Here is a 22,302-nt window from a genome sequence, read left to right as displayed (position 1 = left end):
CTTTTTAGTTTTATTTTAGGATTCCCTATTTTTAATGTTCATACAGAGATTTCTTTAACTGAAATACCGAATAGTTTCTTTGGTGTGAAAAACTATAATAGTACACAGGATCCTAATGAGATAATTAATAATGTGAAATAGGAAGTAAAGGGCTAAAGGTGTAGGGAAAGTGGGAAGGGTGGAGGAAAGGTAATAAGGGAGAGGAAAAAAATATGAGAAACTGAAAAAATGGAAATAAAGTGTTTGTAAATGGGGAGGGGAGGAGGGGTTGAAGGGAGGGCAGGGACAAGGGGAAAAATGAGAATCAAGACCTATTACGTAAAGGTACAGAATTCCAATGATGAATGTAATTGTATGGTATACCTAGATTGTACCAATAACCTCAATAAAAAGAAAAAAAAAAGAAAGAAAAAGAAAAAGATATTTGAAAGAGGATGTTAAAAATAAGAAAAGGACTGTCGTTACAATTTTATTTTATTTTTATTTTTTGGTACCGGGGATTGAACTCAGGTCCTTGTGCTTACAAAGCAGGGCACCGAATTGCTGAGCTAAATCCGCAGCCTGTGTGTTGTTACAATTTTAAATGATCATTAGCTTACAATGGATTTTAAGAGAATAAAATAACCCATGATAATTGAAGAAATTCCACATTATTATCATCAGTCCCTCCAAAAAATTCTCTGATAAAGGTGTAATGGTTTTTGTGGATGATAGCATGAGTTCTAGAACAGAATATCTGTGTTTTAGTATTTATTTGCTGCTGGCTCCTGTTTATACCCATGACAGGCCTTGTGGCTAGACACTGACCACTCTCAATGGAGCTGTTGTGAACTCACAGTCCTCGGTGGATCTCAGAAAGCCATTGTCAATGCCAGAATGGGTAGCCAAGAAACTTCCTTGTTATTCCTTACAGCAAACTGAAACTTCTTTTAGCTTCTGTTTTCTGAAATTAAAAGGAATGTTCTGAGTGATCTATATCAAAAGCAAAGCGTCTTTGAGGTAATCACATGAAATTCCTTTTCAGGAGACTATGATAAAGGGCTGGGGATTCAGTGGCACTGCACCTGCCTCACAAGCACAAGGTCCTGAGTTTGATCTCCAGTACAAAAAAAAAAAATTTTTTTTTTGTATGATATGACTAGAAAATATTAGCCAGAATAATTGGGGGAAAGGAGGTAGTGGATTCTCTTGAAGGCTCTTACTACTGTTGCCATCCAAGAACATAAGATGACTGGTCTTTGAAAGCCCAGGTCTTTGGAACTATGATATCAATATCATTGATATCTATATCTATATTAGCTATATCTATATATCTTCATCTATTCCTATACTTATACCTGTATCTTTTATTTCCTAAGTATATTTTCACTGCCCCCCTTCAATCTATGGTTGAACCCTCCCTTGCTGAAATTTGGACTCAAACTTTTTCTTCTGGCTATGTAGGATTTCTAGCGCTGATTTCGAGCACTAGCCTTTTATGACTCAGAACTTGGAGTTGATGCTCTTTCCAGTGGGTGGTTTAAGAGCTGTTACTGGATAGGGATGTAAAGCAGAGATGAGAATAAACATATTGGCCTTCCTCTTAGGAACAAGGGGAGAAAACTGTGAACAGAGTGATTATGATATAATATTCTGAAGGTTTTACTAGTACTTCTCCAGCAAGAGACAGCCTGATACTGTAAGTGGAGTATCAGGTGTCTCATCACTTCAAATATGCAAATATAGAAAGAGTACTGAAAGGTGTGGGAGATTGACTATACCCATTCCTCTCTAACATTTATGCACATGCAGTTCACTGTGGCTCTTATTCTTAGAAAAGCTGTCAAAATGCTGGTTCTGTCTCAGTCAAGAGCACAACTCAGAAGTTTTGAAAAGCAGAATTGTACCACTGACTGCTTTATGAAGACAGACTAAAATGTCTCTGTGACTTTTAGTCTGAAAGAAAAGATTCTTTCGTTCAGTTGTGGCTTATCAAATATATTTAATAATGAAGAGCAATCTAATAGTGCCATCCCTAAATATGTGAAGAAGGCAATTTTAAGACTGAAGGAAAAAATGGGCTTCTTTACATGCTGGTATTGCACTCCCTTATCCACGTGATAGACCAAAGGTTAGAAGGCACAGAAGCACTACAGCAGTGATGGTGAGACTTTCAGAGACAGAATGCCCAAACTGCAACCCAAAACTCATTTATCACAAAGTGCCAACAATGCAAACAAACCTGAGTGCTCGGCTGCAGGGGCGATATTGTGGTGACTGGGCTCTCATGCTGTCAGAGAGGGCTCTATGTGTCCACTGGGACACAGGTGGCATAGGTTTGCCACCGCTGCACTAGAGGAATGAGCAGAGCTCGGGCATCTGGGAGGGTCATCCCTGGCTATTCTGTCCTTTAGGAAACATTACAGCTGACACACATAAATACCTTTTGAGGTTCACCCAACTTTTCTATCTTTACATTTACCATAACTTTAGCTAAGAAAAAAACAACTTTTTTTTTTCCATTTCATTCCTTTCTTCCACAGAAGACCCAGGTAATTAAAACAAGCCATATCCAAGAGGACAATTTTAAAGAGACTTAGTGTAAACCTCATAGTGCCTGTTTTGAAGGTTCATTATCATTGTGTAGTTAATTTAAGCGGCAACTTTGCCAAGAACAATGCTGTGAAATGCAGCTAGTCCTTTGAATAAACAAGCTACATACTTGCGGATGCTATGAAAACCAGTATATTGTGCAACTTTTAGCATAAAAGGAGTACTTTCATTTATGTTGTTAAGGTGAGGGGAAATTGGTATTTTAGCGATACTAATTTTGGTTGCCCAATTATATGTATAATAATATAATTTTACTGTTTTAGTTTGCCCTGTAATATTTTATTTCCCATGAGTATTACTATACAGTTTAAGGAACAAGAAAACAGTTATTAATATATGGGGGGAAATTATACTAACTAGACATCCCCATTCTTTTAGGCCATTAAACTCCTTAGATGAATTGGCTTACTTTTGCATTTATGAAAGGAAGTAAGTAGTGCAGTTCAACTATGGCCAGGCCCATTTTCTCCCCAGTAAAAGGCAAAGGGATATAATGAGCAGTCTCATTAACTAAGACTTATTACCCATTCTGTGTATGAGCTATAACGAAAATGCAATAAACTGCAATACCGTTAACACTAAATTAAGCAAAATGTTGTTTCAGAAGTTAGTGCATAGCTCTGTAATGCCTTGTGGCTATTGTAAACATCACTAATTATATTAACACTCTACAAAAGAAAGCAATAAGGGGCTAGGCTGAACCTGCTGGTTGCTCTTTTTCAGTGACTTACTAAAAATGTCTGTTTACTTTCATAATTGAAATGATGTATCTATCGTTTAAGATAAGGGTTGAATGTGCCCCTAAACAATTTAGTTATTTTGCCTATAAGATTATTCAGATTTCTGATGAAAGGTAATTCACGGTGCATTTTGCCCACACAGTGATAATGACAAAGCCACACTTAGTTTACCAGGTAATAACATATTTCAGCACCTCTTAACATATCTATTGTTTGTCATTTTACTTATAATGAAGATGTAATAGAATTTCTGTCACTTAGTTTCATAGGCTAATGTACCAATGTGGTTATAGCTCATCCTGTGATTGCCTGACTAGAAGGAGGACCCAAGAAAAAGTAATTTGCATACTACAAATTTAGGATTTAATTTGAGTCATTTCTATGTGAAATGAAGAAGGAATAACACATTATAAATACACAGCTTCCTTTGTAATAGGCATTTAAAGCGGATGTAGTCTTTTCAATTAGAAAGACTGGTGGTGGTGGTAGCACATTATCAGCCAAGAGTAAGCTGTGATGACTAAATTTCAGCCTGGCCAAAGCATTCCTGAAGACAAAACACTGTGAACCAAGCAAGAGTCTGTGCTGTGATTCAGTATTTCAAAGCTGAACCTTATCCCAGGCATTGGCAGAATGTTGTGGCTTGATAGAGAATATTGCCATATGTTCTCCCTACCCCTAAATGTCTAGCTTTGAACTCGTTGTGTTTCTGTTTAGTTTAGGATTGATGCTCTTTCTCTTTGACTATAATTTTTATATTTCGGCATCTGAAACACCTTCCATGCAGAAATACTTTCTTATATAGAACTGATTTTCTGTTTATGGCACTGTAGAATAGCAGGACATCATCTGCAGATTAGTTTTTGAAGAGCATGTTGGTTTGTTCATTCATTCACCTGAATTTCTGGCATGCATGCAATAGTGGGGGTTTGGGCCACCTTGGTTAGTAGGGAAGACATGATACTTGCCTTCTCAGAGGCTGCAGTTTGCCTTTTCAGAAAATGGATGCTGAGATATAACACCATTGGCCTCATTACCTCTTGCTACCAAAAGAAACCTTGCTCTTCTCTAGCAGATTTCCAGAGATTGTATCACAAGCACAGGCAACCTAGGCAGCTGGTCCTTCACTGTGCCAAAGGCTAGATCTGTCTTAGTCACTTTCCCATAGCCAAGATGCAGTATCTGACACCTGTGGTTTCAAGAAGAGGTTTATTTTGTCTCACAGTTACAGGTCCCTGGTTGGCTGGCTGCAAGGTAGAAATAGCATGGTGAAAGACTATGGTATAGGGAAGCTGCTCACATCATAGCAACCAAGGAGGAGGTGGGGAGGGAGAGAGACAGAAAAGAAAAGCTGGGGAGGGAGACACATCCTTTCAGGTCATAGGTCTAGTGACCTCCCATAAGCAACCCCACCTCCTAACAGCAAGTCAGCTATCAACTCATTAGTAGACTAAACCACTGATGAGTAGAGGACCCCATAGGCCTTTCAAAGACATGAACATGAAGCTTTTGGGGAACACCCAGATCTTAACTAACATTTTGCTGTTGGCCTGAAAAGACTCATGTCTATCTCTTTTTGAAAAATGCACTTGGTACATCTGTAAGAGTTACCAAAATTTTAACAGTTCCAGGATTGATTTTAAGTCTAAGACCAAAGTGTCCTTTGAGACTCAAGGAAAATTCTTAACTGTGAGCCCTTATAAAAATAAAAGCAAGTGAAGTTCTGTTGACCTACAATCATACAAGGTAAATATTCCCATTCCAAAAGAGAGAAATAATGTGATGGTAAAGAATGTGACCAAAGCAAGACTAAAACCCAGAAGGAAGGTCCATGTTCAGCAACCAGGGCAAGTTGTGGGAAGAGTAAACTCACAAAGAGTTGGGAGGCCTCACCCCTATGGCACTGCAGGTTGTAGCTCTCACAGCCACTCAATTAGGTTGGGTCTGCTCATTGCCTGTGACTTTTCTCAGCAGACATTGCACATTCCTGGCATCTCCAGCTTCCTAGATCTCCATTGAACTTTCAGCTTCACCTTCTCAGCACTGCTCTCTCAGGGACAAATTGCCTGGCTTCCAAGTCCTTCCTCTCAAATCTGGGTGGAAGCCTCCCTGACCTCAAAACTCTTGCCTTCTATTTACTTGTAAAACCAACATCACATGGATGTTTCCAAGATCTGCTGCTAGCTCAATCATGATGGTTGAGGGCTCCAAGTGCCTAGATGGCTGAGCTCTGTGAACTAAATCCCAGGTAACCAGTTCCCTAAGTAGCCCTTCTAAAGCAAGATGCCTTGAGGCACTCTTCTCAAAGGAAAACCTTTAACTTTTGCACCTTCAAGCCTGTAAAAGGTGGAGTCTTAGTGATTTCTGAAATGCCCTCAGGGCATCTTTCCTATTGTACTACTGCAGCATTGGTGGTATAGTGGTGAGCATAGCTACCTTCCTATTGTACTACTGTAGAGTACCTACCCTTTTTAAATACTTATCTTTTTAATAACCACACTCTCCAAAACAGCAATTTTGCAGGCTTTTCCTTGCTGGCAAAACTGAAAATTTTAGAAATATTTCAACTCTTCCATTTGCTCCTGATTTTCACTGTAGATTTTGCTAAAAGCAACAAGCAGTATCCATACTACAGCCTGTATGTTAAGGTGCCTTGAAATTTCCTACCCCATATTAATTTGTCTGCCACTCTTAATCTCAATTTCCCACAAAGTCTCTGGACAAGGACAAAAGGTAGACACATTTTCTGCCAGGGTGTAACATGCAGTCCTTCTGGTCCAACTGCTATGGAGTTCTTGTTTCCTAATACTTCCTGAACCTGAACTTGACTGTTCACCTTTCTCTCCGAATTCTAGTTTTCTGAACTCTGACCAGAATCTCCCATCAAACTTGGCTTAAAGCATTCCAGAGCTCCTGCAGACAGCATCTCTAAATCTTTCCAATTCACCCTCTCCCTCTGCCCGCAAGGACAAGTTCTAGTTTTGGAACTCATCAGTGGATTAATCCACTGTGCCCCCAGGATCCAAGGATCTTACAAATATATCAGACTTTGAGGTTAAACCCCAAATCTAAAGCATAACAAGCCCTTCCTTTGGTGATATCGAGTGAAGCTTTTCCTGAGTAACTTATTGAACCCAAGATATTGACCTTAATTTAATAGTACACTGTCTGATATTTAAAAATTATAAACATTAAATTTGTAACATCAAATTTCTCAGCTAATATGATGTGCTATCAAAATGGAAGTTTCATGTTTATAGAAATGATGGTAATGATTTTATGATGGGATTATTTCATGTTAAGGTTATAGGAGTATGTGGCAAGAGTGAAGTCCTGCAACCAGAAATAAGAATTTTGAGTGAGATTGCTGTTACGAAAATATTTGAAAGAAATAGATTCAGACAGTGGTTGGGTGAAGGAACTGTTTCTCCACTCTTCTTTCAATTGGATTCAAAGGGAAACAAAGGAGTAGGACAACCAGTCTGGATTATAATAATAATTTCTACTGATTGGGCATCTACTATATGACAGCTATTATGCTTGAGATTAAAAATAATTATATCCAAACTGTAAGACAGGTCTCCAAGACACAGAGGGGTTAACAAATTTGACAATGGTCTCATGTACAAGGTAAGCTCTCTACAAGGCCAGGAGGTTATAGAATTAAAATTTGAATCAGATGTCACTTGTTGCACAATGCTGAACTTTAAAGGTAAAATAAAAAGTTTTTAAAAAAGCAGATGTTTGAAATATACCACTATACAAGTGATACATGCTTATTGTGCATGATCCAAATGATATTTATGAAAATGGATAAAACTGATTCTCCTCTCCACAATCATACTCTGTAATACTGTAACTATAGAAACATTATTTAATTATATTGGTATAAAAAAGTATCAATTTGCTTAAGCAAACATGTGCAAATACAAATGTACATTGTTTAAGGAATTGTGTCTCCTCTTATTTTTTAATGAATTCTGTTTTTCCTGAGTTCTGCAAAGCCAGGCTTCCAGTTGAGTGGCTCATGACTCTCTGGTTGGCAGTCCTTGCTCTATGCCAGTATTATCCTGGTTACTTTTGAAGACCCAGGAAAGCAGATTTACAAAACTTGCATGGCAGCTTGTTTTGTTTGTTTTATCCTTACTCTCAGTAAGTTTTTTCCATTTCATTAACTCAAGTAATTCTTCTGCAGTTTAAGCCATTTCTGTCCAGCTCTCCATATTGGACAAATGGAGGGCAGCTGGTCACCATATCAAGTGCAGCTACAAATACAAAGACCTGAAAAAGTTAGTATAAGGAATATTAAAAATTAACTGCCACATAATAAAAAGCAGACATTGAAAATGACTGAAATCTCCTTGAGGTTTTTTCAAATTGGTGATAGGTATTGAAACAAATCCATAATTACACAAATCAAAAGATTTTAAAAATGTTGTAACTTCTACTTTTTTTACTTTGGAATTTCAGACCATCTTCTACAAATGCATAAGCAGAATCTACTTAACTCTAAGTCAGTTTCATGTAAGCATTTTAAAATCTATAGTCACATTTGATTTCCAGAGAGTACATAAAAGATACTTAACTCTATTTCATTGTTATTAAAAGTATAAATTTTACTAAGAGCCCACCATATGTCAGACACTATACTGAATATTTTATGTGTGCTATCATATAATCCTCAAGTTTATTAAGCAGGTATAATTTTAGCCCCATTTTTCAGATAAGAAAGCTAATTCAGAGAATTAATTTTGGCTAAAGTCACTTTCCAGTGACTAATGCAGATTTAGTTAGTTATAAGTTTGGTCTTACTGTGCCTCACTACACTAGGGATTTTGTGACTTCAAATCCAAAGTCCTTTCTTTTCAGCTTTTGTGTGTGTGTGTGTGCGTGTGTGCAAAGTTTACTTTTATTAAACCTTACAATAAATGTGGTGTCATGTCATTTTCCATTGTGTGACAATTTATTGGCTGGCATCTGAATATAGTACTTCTTTTGAAAAATTAGACAATAGGAACTGACAAAGAGGAGAGAACTGTTTAGTGATACACAGGGGAATTAATTTTAGTTTCCTTAGTATAATTTTTAAATTATTAATGTTCCAAGTAATAGTCTTGCTGTTACAGTGTACAAGAATGTGTTATCTCATGCAGCCTCTACAATTCCCACAAAAATAATTCCAAGATTCTCCTTGTAAACTCAGTCTAGGGTTATTGCTAAGTAATATTATTTTAAAGAGCTACTTTTCCAAGTATAACCTAAACCATTTTCTCAACTCACAGTAAATGGGGTCTTTAAAATATAAGAAAGTAAGGTAGTAACTTTAAAAGTGAGCAATCATTTAACTTCAAAAATCATAAAGGACTCTAAATTACTTTTGCTGATTTAGATTTATGCCCATCTGAGTTAAAGACAAGAAAATGACTATTTTAAAATCTATAATACATTTGTTTTGAGAAAGTAGGCTGATTATCAGAGTAAAATGACTTTTTCCTTATAGACCATCTACAATTCAAAAGGCCTTTAATGGCATTTTTGTGGGAAAAGCAATCAAAATTTATACATTAACTCCAATCAATATCACCATGCTGCAGTCTAAAGTTTGAAGTAAATGAGTACAATTAGCTCATTAAGTATTTAATTTGTTAATCTGTGGTTTTAAAAACACAAATTTAAGGAGTTTAAATGGCTCAATATTTTGAGATTACTTTCTGATGAAGGTCTTAAAAGAGTATTTGAGGTCACATTTACTAACCAATTCTAAAATAAAAATTTGAGCTATTCACTGATTTTTTAAGGGCTCCTAGGACTCTGCAGAGAAGAATAAAGAATGGTACCGAACTGATATAAGGCCTTGCCGCTATCAGGATTGAGGACTTGAGCCAGGGATTTAGCTCAGTGGTTCGTTCGGTGACCTGCCTTGCAAGCGCAAGGACCCGAGTTCAATCCCTGGTACCCCCCCACAAAAAAATTGAGTACTAGTTCTAAATTATCTGATTTTAGTGGTGGAAAACGCTATTTAAAGAAATCTTTATTTCACACTGGAGTCACAAGATTCCAGTGCCCCTGTAAACAGTGTTAGATGTCCCTTGGTCTCAGAGCATTTAAGTCCCACCTCACCCCCCAACAGGAGGAGAAAATAGTACATCACTTAAAATTCTAATTGTCATTTTTTTACCCCAAAATTGATGTATATTTACTATGCCGGGAAAGTTGTTATTTCTTTTAAAAGTTATATAATTGACATTGTTATATTATTGACAAAATTATGTATATATTTCAAGTGTTAGGACCAGGGATTTAGCTTAGTGGTGCCGCCGCCTCCTTCACAAGCATGTGGACCCAAATTCAATCTTCAGTACAAAAATAAAAGTGTCTAGCTTGAGGTTTTCATATATGTATATGTTATGAAATAATCACAGGCTAATTAGCCTATTCATCACCACAGGTAATTATTATTTTCTTTTACGTTGCCTTTTAAGTACGCAGAACAGTATTGTTAGCTGTGGTCACATTGTTGTACATCAAGTCTCCAGAACTCATTTGTCTTGTATAACTGAAGCTTTATACTTTTGGTACTATACTGACATCTCATTTCTTTCTCTTCCAAGTCCTTAGCAAGGACCATTCTGCCTTTATCTGAGTTTGACTATTACAGATTGCAAGTATGTGTGAGATTATTCAGTGTTTATGCCTGGCTTATTTTGTAATATCCTCTTGGTTCATCCATGCTGTTACAAATACAGGATTTCCTTTCTTTTTCCTAGAATGAATAATTTTCCTTGGCATATATAAGTATACACTTTAGCCACAGTTTATCCTTTCATCTGATGGATATTTGTATTATTTCTTTGACTACTATAAATAATGCTGCAGTAAACATGAGTATGCAGATCTGTCTTTGGGATACTGATTTTATTTCCTCTTTATAATAACAATTCCTCCCATATCTGTGAGAAATATGTTCCCAGACCTCCTAGTATCTATGCCTAGTACCTAGTAGTACCAAACCCTCTAAGTTGTATTTTTCTTGTATGTACATAACTGTGATAAAGTTTAATTTATAAATTTGTTACAGTAAGAGATTAACAACTAATAATAAAATAAAACTTTAGTGAGAGAAAGTTTAGTGAGCCTAAACACAGCTGCCTCAAATGAAATTGTAAGTGTGTGTAATGTGGTACCATGTGCATTGTTATGGTAACTGTTTACATATCAAAGTAATTTGCAGTGGCTTGTGTGAGTGAAGCTTTGTGGAGGCATTTCAGAGTGAGGATCAATCTGTAATCCATGAAACTCTTGCCTGGTCTTCTAGGACATTACCTTACCTCCTTGCTTTTTAAGTTTCTTAATTCCATCTTTCTTCATTTCTTTCCCCACCTCAGGCGATGTTCAGTCTCTGTATGGTGGAAAGTGGAGCTGACGAGGTGAATTTACATGGTGTGACCAGCCTTGGTTTAAAGCAGGCTCTGGAGTTTGCATACACAGGACAGGTATGGCACCAAATGTGACCTACGAGGATTTAACTTTTATCTGTACCGAAGCAGAGTAGGTTATCCTGGAGGTATGAGATTTAGCTATTTTCCTTATTACTCATTTTAGTGTTAAGAAAAGTTTCACATCTACTTAATTTTACAACTAAAGTGTTACAGAGGAAAGTAATCTGATTTCTAATCAGGTCCAGTGAACCTGGTGTTTTAATCTTAACTCCATGCTCCCTAGTGTAATTGTTATACTGCCCTAAAGAACTATCATAAGGAAAAGAGTTCAGTGCTTGCTTGTTTGCTCTTTGTTTTCACTAAACTCAGTTCCTCAATCATGGCTTTATTGTCTTAAAAAAAAAAAAGACTGAATCAGGATTGGGCATGTAGATCAGTGGTATAGCTAGGCTCAGAGTTTTATTCTCAACATTGCAAAACAACAACAACACACACACACACACACACACACACACAAACCTAAGACCAAAACAATTTTAAAGCTTGAAGAAACCATGCCCAACACCTTGGCATCTTCTTCTCTTGTCTCAGAGTCATGATCTAAGTAAGGCCTTTAGACAAGAATGTGATAGTTGGAAATCCTAATGTTTTTTAACCACTAAAATTGTTAAAGGATTCATAAGACTCTCTGAAGGACATCCATTTACATTTGTTAACTACTGTAGTTAATTAAATCAATCCAGATTCAGACTGGATGTCTGTCTTTTTACAAAATGTCCTTTAATTCCATTTCATCTAACTTGGGTTCAGTATCTTCTATGCTAAAACAACCACCTCTTCTCTTGACACTCATATCCTGGTGAATTTGACAAGCAAATCATAGCTCATGTTGTCCCTGGGTTGGGGGTTATGGCAGAAGCAGGGTGCAAAACACAGTGGGGGAAAGGAGGGATGTTCATCTGGGACCACTGGTGCAAAACGTCAGAGAAGACAGTATCTGAGTCGTGAATGTATGTGAGTTTACTTTTCGTCTGCATTTTCTCTAGAAGTGTATGAAAATGTATGATATTGTCCGGGTTTCTTTTTTTGGAGTTAGTAGAGCTTGAGATATGTGTATAGAGTAAGTGAGGGAACTCTAGAAAGAAAATAGAAAAGAGAAACCCCACACATCAATAGAAGTTACCTAGAATAGCAAAAGCCACCCTAGGCAACAGACATATGGCAGCAAGTATAATAATTCCCAATTTGAAACTATACTACAAAGCCACTGTGATAAAAACAGCATGGTACCGGCAAAGAAACAGGCCTGAGGATCAGTGGAACAGATTGGAAGACACAAAAACAAATTGAGATGTACTCAGCTACCTCATCTTTGACAAAGGAGCTGACCATCCTCAGTGGAGGAAAGATAGCCTCTTTAATAAATGGTGTTGGAAAAACTGGATTTCAACCTGCCACAGATTAAAATGGGACCCTTATATTTCACCATGCACTAAATTAAAATCCAAGTGGATTAAAGATCTAAATATTAAAACAAAACTAAACTTTCTGGAAGGTAAGTTAGGCAGAACTCTGGAAGACACTGGCATAGGAAAAGACTTTGTGAACAAATCCTCAGTAGCATGGGAACTAGCAGAAAGAATCAGCAACTGGGATCTCATCTTACTAAAAAGCTTCTGTACTGCAAAAGAAACCATCAACAGAACTAAGAGACAACCTACAATGTGGGAAAAAATTTGTACCAGCTGCTCCTCAGACAAAGGACTATTATCTAGAATATATAAAGAACTCAAAACAATCAACCCCCCCTAATATAAAGACCGATTCAAAAATGGGCATCTGAAATGAACAGACATTTCTCAGACAAAGAAGTAAAAGCAGCAAGTAAATATATGAAAAAATGCTCCACATCACTGGTCATTCGAGAGATGCAGATGACAACAACACTGAGATTCCACCTCACCCCACAAAGAATGGCTGCTATCAAGAAATCACACAATAACAAATGTTGGTGGGGTTGTGGGGAGAAAGGAACCCTCCTCCATTGTTGGTGGGAGTTCAGACTAGTGCAACCACTATGGAAATCAATATGGAGATACCTCAAAGAGCTTGGACTGGAGGTTCCATTTGACCCAGCCATCCCTCTGCTGGGTATCTTTCCAAAAGAATTAAAACAATCATATTACAGAGATATATGTGCACCTATGTTTATAGCAGCACAGTTTGTGAATATTATTTTTGATAAAACTACTTAAGTAGTTTTTGTTCTTAGCTACATTAACAACTAAATGATTTAAGCTTGGAGTATAGGTTGTGTGGCGTATTTAAATTACTGGTAAACAGAGTTGCACAAAATGGCTGTGAAGGCTGTGTTAAAATACACGTTCAGGTATAAGAGGTTGCCTTATGCTGGTTTTGATTGCTTTACGGTTTCATTCAGAATGAAGGAATGTGTCATAAAGGATCTCTGAAATAGGAACTGAAAATAGCAGAAGGGGAGCTGACTTTCAGAAGGGTAAGAAAATTGCTTAGAAAGACAGAAGGAGTGGAGTTTTCAGAGTAGCCATACCTCATAACCCAATCTCCCATTCTCAAATTTTACTTTGATGAGAAAAAGTCAGGACTACATCTGGAGCTGCATTTATTCTGTCTAGAAACCAGAGACCTGTGCTACCTGTGCATTCACAGCGAGATGCTGAGCTTACAGCTGTTGAGATTGGGTCCCTACAGGGCAGGAAGGTGGGTATGACATCAGCTGGAACACTTTCTGAAAATCCAGGACACATCACTAGGCACCTAATGTGTAATTTAACTTAATTTTTAAAACAGCTCCAAGGAATGTGGTGATCCTATTTAAAAACCCCAAGGTCAGGGGACCACAGTGACTTAACTGAGATCATTTGCTCAGTGTTTATTTTACCCAGTTAATGAACCTAGTCCTCCTAATTTCAAGTCTGTTGTCTTTTTTGAACATCCTATGCAATGAAGACAAGTTAATTTGTGTTTGTTATACTCCGTTGAAGGAGGTTTGGAATTGTTTGTAGATTTTGCCCAATGACCATTTTGATGGTTTCCTCTCCTGAAAGCTGTGCCTTCCACCCTCAGTACCTTCAGTCCAGGAGGCCTTGGAGTTGCGTGCTTGTACCTTCTTGTTATAATCATGCTGCTTCAAATTGGAAGACAATACAGTCTTTTTAAAGACAACATCCAAGTTTAATTTCTTAAACATCAGAATAATAATAAAGCTTTTCCCTTTGAGAGTGGGACTTAGATGATGGAAAAACAGTGGCAATGTATTATTTTGGGAAATGTGAGTAGCTGCTTTCTTTTACTGTGGAGTTGAACTGAACATTAAGCCAAGATTTTAAAATATGGGAGGATGAATAAAAACACAGATTTTAAGACCTTAATTGTTATTTTCTACTGTGAACATTCATTGATAGATATTATGTCTTTAGCCATGATATATACATAGATTTATAAAAATGCAGGGTTAATATTGAATTTATGTACCTAAAGATATTTCTACTGACAGTTGATTATATGTTTCATCAGTTGTAGTAAGCATAGTATAAAATGTAAGTATTTTAAGTATCTGCAAAATCATTGCTGTCTTGGAGAGAAGTTAGCAGTATAAAGTGGGAGTAATGAATGAATACTGCTAAGTGTAATGATGTATGTGTGCCCCTCCTACACACAGCTTTAAAGTATAGCCTTGTTAAAATTGCCCCACATATCTGATGCAGGGAAATTTAAAGAAATTTAATGCATCCTCTGAAAAAGCATGCACTTTACTTATTAAGGAGCAAGCACTAAGGCTACACAAACACGCATTCTGTCTTTGCACTCATCAGAGACATGCTCTTCCTCTGGGTGCATCCTGCTTTAACATTGCTTGGGCCAATCTCAGAGTGTTTTGCAGCCCTTGGGAGTGTCGGTGCACAGCCATGAACAGTTGCTATAATTATAGTAGAACCAGTGATGGAGAAAAATAGAGCCAGGCTCTCCTTGTTCAGGTAACTGGTTCAGAAGCAAAGCATGAGATGTAAACTCATGGGGCAGATCTGCATCTAGGAGTAAGAAGTGAATCTATGGAAATAAACATCACTTACCCTAGTGGCCAGAAAGCCACTGATGCCAAGCGCTCCTCAATTCCCAACACTGGCCAAGAATTTCTTATGTTTCAGACTGGTCCAGAATAGAAGCAGAGATATGAGAAATAAGTAGAGAGAGAGAGAGAAAAACAAAACCTCTGATAGAGATGTTACCTGCAATAAGGAATCTCATTCTAAACTAAAGAAGAGGTCAGCCACCCAGGAACAAGTGGATGCTGCATTAACCCAGCCAGACAATGAGAAGCAGATAACACAGATCTTTTTGGTCTGTTTGAGAAGAGCTCTGTTTGGAAGGTAAAGGACTTCCAACCCCAAAGGCCTTATTATAAGCCTCTAGGAATTTGGAGGAGCATAGTATCAAAATGGAAGCAAATAGGACTGGGAAGTATAGTAGGAGTTACTATTTAATACTCTGGATATGGTGAAGTTAAGAATGGTAAGTACCTTACGCGTAGTGTAGCAAGCTGTAAACTTTCCTTTTATTTTCTGGAGAACTGTTCTCCTCTCCTATCCCTTGGAGCCTGATGGAGATACTCAATAAAAAGTGAAATTGTGCATCAAGTGATAGTGTCACTATCCTTTAAAATTCCCCACTTCACTGGGGATTTAGCTTAATGGTTCTACTGCCTGCCTTGCAAGCTCAAGGACCCAAGTTCGATCCCTGGTACCCTCCCCCCCAAAAAAAGAAAGAAAAGAAAAAAATGCCCCACTTCTAGATACTCCTAACTTTGTCAAGCATGGACCAGCTATGTCAGCATCCAGAGAAGAAAGATTCTTTGGTATCTGTGTTCCCTTTTCTCCCTTTTTGGCAAATATCTCCAGCCCTTGGCTTCTCAGCATCACAGAACAATCCATCACTTGGGGATACCCATCCTGGCTACTCTTCTTGGGTCCAGAGCATGCTTTATACAATCTTCACAGTGAGATATTGTGTAACTATCACTATTCATAATTTAAAGCTTTTGGAAATCTAGAAAAGGGGTTAAACAAGAAGCAGAATTTCTTTTTATTTGTAATTGCAATCATGTAGGACTTTTCACACAGACAGGAATTAAAAACTGGAGGAAATTCTTCTTCAATTTCTACGCTCTCATATACTGAAGTTTTCCTTTCTCATTTTCATTTGGCTCCCTGCCAAATTTGTATGATGTTTTTATACATATCCCTTTAACGTAAGGGATACACTGCAGCATTACATTCTGACTGTGAAATTTATTCTCCAAGCAGAATACTTTTCTATGGAGACCTGTATATCATTGGGCAGCAAAGTGACAAGAATCTTCTTTAGAACAGTTTTCCCATGGCCCATCCTTTTAGGGATAAATATGTCATTTTAAATGAAAAAATCTGTACCAGATTTACTTACATACAACCTGGTTGAGATTAATGGTGGTATATGGAACAAATCTGGGAGATATTTTTCTGAAATACTTCTCTTGGGAACAGTGTTAAGACCATCCAGTGTTTAAATATTTTAGCTTCAGAATTCTTTCTTCACCTGCCAGGACCTACAGAAGCCTGGTGAGTAAAAGGCCCCCTAGGCCACCTCCAATCTGAAATCCACTTTCTACAGAAGAATATTTTTCACTTTACACAAAGTGATAATTTTCTCCTTTAGTTTCTTTCAGAGTTCCAATGCATTTCATTTTGAAATTCATAGTGTATGCCTGAGATTGTTCCTTTGTCATAGTGGATGATAGCTCCATTCTGGAATATTTCTAAACAGAAACCATTATAATTATGATTCTTCTTGATCATTGGAATCTTTGTTGGCTGTGCTCAGAATGAAAGAAATGCTGATCCTTCCTTTTGGTACTCCCCCAAATCATCTCTGGGTGGAGGGAGAACACCCATTTGTTTAGTGAGAAGCATGGTTAGCTCCTTAATTTTCTTAAGAAGATGTAACTAATTGAAAGATTTTTAAAGTATCTGAAATTTTTCCTTTATTTCAGGAAAAAAAGAATGACTGTGCTCCAGCCTCATCATGTAAGCTGGAAAGTGTTTATCAATAGTTTATTTAGGAAAAATTGTGGCTAGAAAGGATTCCTCAGAAGATAGTATCTCCATTTGGCTTGGAGTTGTTCAATCTTACCTATCAGCCCTTAGCAAGTGAAGACCATCTTTACTATTTTGAAATGAAATTTGCAAAAAACAAAACTTGCATATACTGATTACTCTAAACATCAATAGAGTGCTACGATCATATAGAAACAAAGGGAAGTACATTTATATATATATATATTTTTTTTTGAGGGTATGGTACTATGGATTGAACTTGGGTGCTTGCGCTTGCGAGGCAGGTGGCAGAACCACTGAGATAAATCCCCGGCCCAAAATTGATATTTGAAGTTACACACACACACACACACACACACACACACACAAACTGGCCTCATTTTTCCAAAAGAATTTGGTGAAATAGTAACAAAACTATAGGTAGAAATACCGTGACTATGGACTGTGATAGGTGCATGTAGATGCTGACTGATGAATGATGTGTTGGCAACTCACATGCCACAAGAGTACACTGTAGGTAACATGTGTTTCTTCTACACTGCTGAGCAACTCTTAGTATAACTCAGAATAATTTCAAACCAAACAAGGTAAAAGTCTTCTGCCAGTTTTTTCAATATTTGTAAAAGTCTTCTCTTTTCCTCTGTAAATGTATCCTGACACAGAGCATCAATAAAAACTGTTACATGTAAAACAGGGTTTTAGTTTTTTTTACTTAGTACACGTTTCCAATATATAATGATTGCATTTGTTGTGGGGTGTTGGCACATGCACATAAGACATCTTAATTCTTTTTGTTAACTACCTTCCCTTCCTTCCCTCCCTCCTCTCTCCATCTCTTGGTCCCTTCAATTTTGCAAAAGATCTGTCTCCTGTTTTCAGCTAACAGTTATTTAGCTCTACAGTTTATTTATATTTGGGGTTTTTCATATAAGATAAACCATGTGATATTTAACCTTGTGTGTCTGATTCATTTGACTTAACATTATGGTCTCATTTTCCTGTAAATGATTCAAGTATATCCCCTTTATGGCGCAGTAGTACTCCACTGTGTATAAATACCACGTTTTCTTTATCTGTTCATCTGCTGATGGACAAATAGGCTGCCTGAAAGATTTAGCTATTAGGAATTGTGCTGCTATAAACATGGATATCCATATGTCACTGTAATATGATGTCTTTAACTCTTTCAGGAAGATACCTAGAAGGAGAATAGTTGGGTCAAATGGAATTTCTAGTGTTAGTTTTTTGAGGAATCTTCACATTGATTTCCATGGTGGTGCTAGACTACATTCCTACCAACTTGTAAAAGGTTCCATTTTCGCTGCTCTCACTGGCATTTATTATTGTTTCATTTCATGGTGAGAGTTATGTTTTCTGGAGTAAGGTTAATCTCATTGTTGTTTTAATTTATGTTTCTCTAATGGTCACAGATAGTGAATATTTTTTCATGTGTTTATCAGATACTTATACTTCTTCTGAGATGTCTCTGTTCATTTCAGTGGCCCATTTTTTATTGGGTCTTTTTATCGGGAGGACCTAATTTCTTTGAAATCTTTATATATTCTAGACATTTGTCTACTGTCCAAGGAATAGCTGGCACACATTATTTCCCATTTTGTAGGTTGTCTCCCCTTTTAAACTGTCTCTTTTAGCTGTGCAGAAGTTTTAAAATTTGATATGACTTTATTTGTTGAATCTTGATTTTATTTCTTGTGGAACTGGTATAGTGTTCAGAAGTCCTTGCCTACACCTATGTCTTCAAGAGTTTTACCTCTTTTATCTTTAGAAGATGAAATTTCTGTTTTAATATTTAGATCTTTGACCCATTTTTGTTTTAGTTTAATACATGATGAGAGATATGAGTCTAGATTCAATCTTCTGCCTTTGGGTAGCCAGTTTTTCCCAGCACCACTTGTTAAGGAGACTGTCTTTCCCCCCAAATTTTTTTGGCCCCTTTGTCAAAGATCAGATCAAAGGCTGAATGTATCTGGGCTTGTGTCTGTATCTTGTATTGTATTGCATTGTTCTACATGTCTGTTTTTGTGCCAGTACCATGTTGTTTTTATCACTATAGCTTTGTAATATAATTTGAAGTCCAGGATTGTGATGCCTCCTACTTTGCTCTGGTTACCTAGGATTGTTTTTGCTACTTTGGGTCTCTTCTAGTTCCATATGAATTTCAGGATTGTTCTCTCCAGTTCTATGAGGAATGTTGTTGGTATTGTACTGAAAATGTTATATCAGTTTTGGAAGTATGGCCATTTTGACAATATTAGTTCTACCTAAGAGCAGGGAAAACTTTTCAATTTCTGATGTCCTCTTTGATTTCCATTTTGAGACTACTATAGTTTTCATTGTAGATATTTACCTCTTTGGTTAGGTTAATTCCTAGGTATTTAAACTTTTTATGCTATCATGAATTGTACTGTATTCATTATTTCCTTCTCAGTGAGTTCATTATTGCTTGATAGAAATGCTATTCATTATTGTGTGTTGATTTTGTATCCTGCTACCTTGCCGAATTTGGTTATTCTAGGGGTCTTTTATACAGTGTTTTAGGACTTAACTGGGGAGGATCATATTGTACAAATAATGATAGTGTGACTTTTTTTTCTATACATATCTCTTTTTATTTCTTTCTTTTTCCTGATTGCCCTGGCTAATGTTTTGAGTGCTATATTGAACAGGAATGGTAATAGACATCTTTATCTTGTTCCTGACTTTAGAGGGAAAGCTGTCAAATTTTCCTATTTAATATGATGTTGGCTATAGGTTTGTCATAAATGGCTTTTATCAAATTGAGATAAGGTCCTCCTATTTTCCTCAGCGTTTTTTTATCATGAAAGGGATGTTGGATTTGTCAAAGGTTTTTTTCTCCACCTATTGAGATTATGTGATTTTTTTTGCAATTCTCTTTATGCAATATATTACATTTATAGATCTGTATATGTTAAACCATCCTTGCATCCCTTAAATGAAGCTTAATTAATAATGATATATGATCTTTTTGGTGTTTTGTTGCCTTCTGTTTACAGTATCTTTTTGAGGATTTTTGTTTCTATGTTCATTTAAAGAGGGTGGCCATTAGTTTTCTTTTATCTTTGGGTCCTTGTCTGGCTTTGGAATCATGGTAGTACTAGCTTCCAAGAATGAAATGGGGAGTATACCTTCTCTTTTAATTTCATTAAACAATTTGAGGAATATTGATGTTAGTTCTTCCCTGAAGTTCTTGTAGAATTAAGTGGTAAATCCATGGGGTCCTGTGATTTTCTTGATAGGTTTTTAATTATTGCTTCAATTTCATTTTCTGTTAGTTGATTATTCAGGATTCAGTTTTAGTGATTCATATTTATCTAGGAATCTATCCACTTCTGGATTCTACAATTTATTGGAATACAGGTTTACAACATATTTACTAATAATTTCATGGATTTCAGTGGTTCTTGTGATTTCACCTTTTTCATTCCTAATTGAATTGATTTGAGTCTTTCCTTTTATTAGTAAGAGTGTCTAAAGGTTTGTCAATTTTGTTTATTCTTTTGAACTAGCTCTTCAATTCGTTGATTCTTTGTATTGTTTCTGTAGTCTCAATTTTATTAATTTCAACTGTGGTATTTATAATTTCCTTCTTTGTACTAGCTTTAGATTTGAACTGTTCTTATAGGATCTTGAGAACCTTGAGATCAGGTTATTTATTTGGTCTCATTCTGTTTTTCTATTGTGAACATTCACAGCTATCTTCTTAGGACTGCTTTCATTGTGTTCCATATTCTGATATGTTTTACTTTCATTATCATTTGATTCTAGGAACTAATTCCTAATTCTAGGAACTAATTTCCTTGATTTCTTCTGTGACTCATTGATTATTCAAGAGCATATTATTTAATTTCTATCTGTTTACATAATTTCTGTGGTTTCTTTAGCCATTAATTTCTAGTTTCATTGCACTATGATCTGATAATACACATGGCACAATTTTAATTCTTTTGTATTTAGTTAAGTATGATTTATGGGCTAGTATGTGGTCTATTTTTGAGAGGTTCTATGTGCTGCTGAGTAGAATGTGTATTCTGTTGTTGGACAGAACACTTTAGATGTCTATTAAGTCCATTTGTTCAAAGATTTGGTTCAACTCTAATATTTCATTGTTGATATTGTCTAGTTGATCTGTTTGTAACAGTGGAATATGGAGATTCCCTTCTATAATTGTGGTGATGTATCTGATATTTCATGTCCAGTAGTGTTTGTTTTATGAAGTTGGGTGTGCCAGCGTTCAGTGCATATATGTTTACAATTTTTACTTCTTTCTATTGAATTTTTCCCTTAAGCAATATGTAGTGACCTTTCTTGCCTCTCTTCTAAACAGTTTTGGCTTTGAAGTCCACTTTGTCTGAAAAGAGGAAAGCCATTCCTGCTTGTTTTTGAGTTTCCTTTGCATAGAATATTGTTTTCTGTCCTTTTATTTGTAGTCTATGAATGTCTTTGGATTAAATGTGTTTCTTATATTAAGCATACTTTTAGGTTTTGTTTTTCGATCCATTCTTCCACTCCATGTCTTTTGATTAGGTAATTGAGACCAGTCACATTGAGAGTTACCTGAAAGGTATTTATTAAAGCCAGCCTGAACTGCATAGTGAGATCTGTCTCAGAAACAGATTTAGCTGTGTGGCTTTTGATTTCCTCTCGATTGGTGCCCCTTGAATTAGATGTGGGTAGTTGGGAGTTTTCGGAGGCATTTTCTTTGCCTTGCCCCACCTCCCCCTCTCTCTTTTTCGCCTGAGATTCGTGGTTTCATTATAGCAGAAAGCATTTCTTGTTAGTATGAGATAGCATTAGTTAGTGTCTGATTTTTAGTGATGTCTTCTGAGTGTGGCTAACCAGAGATCTTTGCCTTTACTTAAAGATCTAACGATCTCCATTAATTTGGGAGTGTGGGGGGTACAGTGTAATTGGCTCAGCACTGAGTTCTCTGGAAATGAACTGTAGTATTGTTGATGACACAGAGACAAAGTAGATATTGGCATTTGGTAAAAACAAATTAATAGCAACAAATGTGCCCTCCCTCCAACAATAGCAACAAAATCACTAAGAATAATAGAGTCAGAGACAAACTGCTGCTGACATAACATGTGAACCAATAATGTAGCCTTAACCATAGAAAAGAGATCCATGTTTGGATAAAGAGGTCTTTGTTAAGATAAACACAAACCAAATACTGACATACTGTAAGTACCTACTAAATGCAACAACCATACCTCCACTAACAATAGAATTCAACAGTGATAGCAGAAAGTTAACTCAACATTTAAAGATTAATGTAACTCGGAGCCAGGGATTTAGCTCAGTGATTCTCCCACCTGCCTCGCCATGCTCAAGTTCCTGAGTAGGGGAAAAAAAGAT

General features: G+C 36.6%; 1 protein-coding gene across 5 annotated transcripts in view; it reads left to right on the top strand.

The window, feature by feature from the left end:
* The window catches only part of Klhl32 (kelch like family member 32), a 197,727-nt gene that overhangs the window by 83,826 nt on the left and 91,599 nt on the right, over positions 1–22,302 (top strand). For all 5 annotated transcript variants that reach the window (XR_004517175.1, XR_004517174.1, XR_004517173.1 and 2 more), the window contains exon 4: positions 10,718–10,825. Coding sequence is in view for 2 of the 5 variants with exons in the window: in XM_010637361.2 (XP_010635663.1) it covers positions 10,718–10,825 (108 nt within the window). In the remaining 3 variants the exon portion in view is untranslated. The remainder of the gene's footprint in view (positions 1–10,717; positions 10,826–22,302) is intronic.

This window comes from Fukomys damarensis, unplaced genomic scaffold (assembly GCF_012274545.1).
Source record: "Fukomys damarensis isolate Sample0158 unplaced genomic scaffold, DMR_v1.0_HiC HiC_scaffold_14, whole genome shotgun sequence".
Classification (NCBI taxonomy): Eukaryota; Metazoa; Chordata; class Mammalia; order Rodentia; family Bathyergidae; genus Fukomys; species Fukomys damarensis.
The sequence above is the reverse complement of the archived record's forward strand: the minus strand, read 5'-3'. Positions and strand labels throughout refer to the sequence as shown.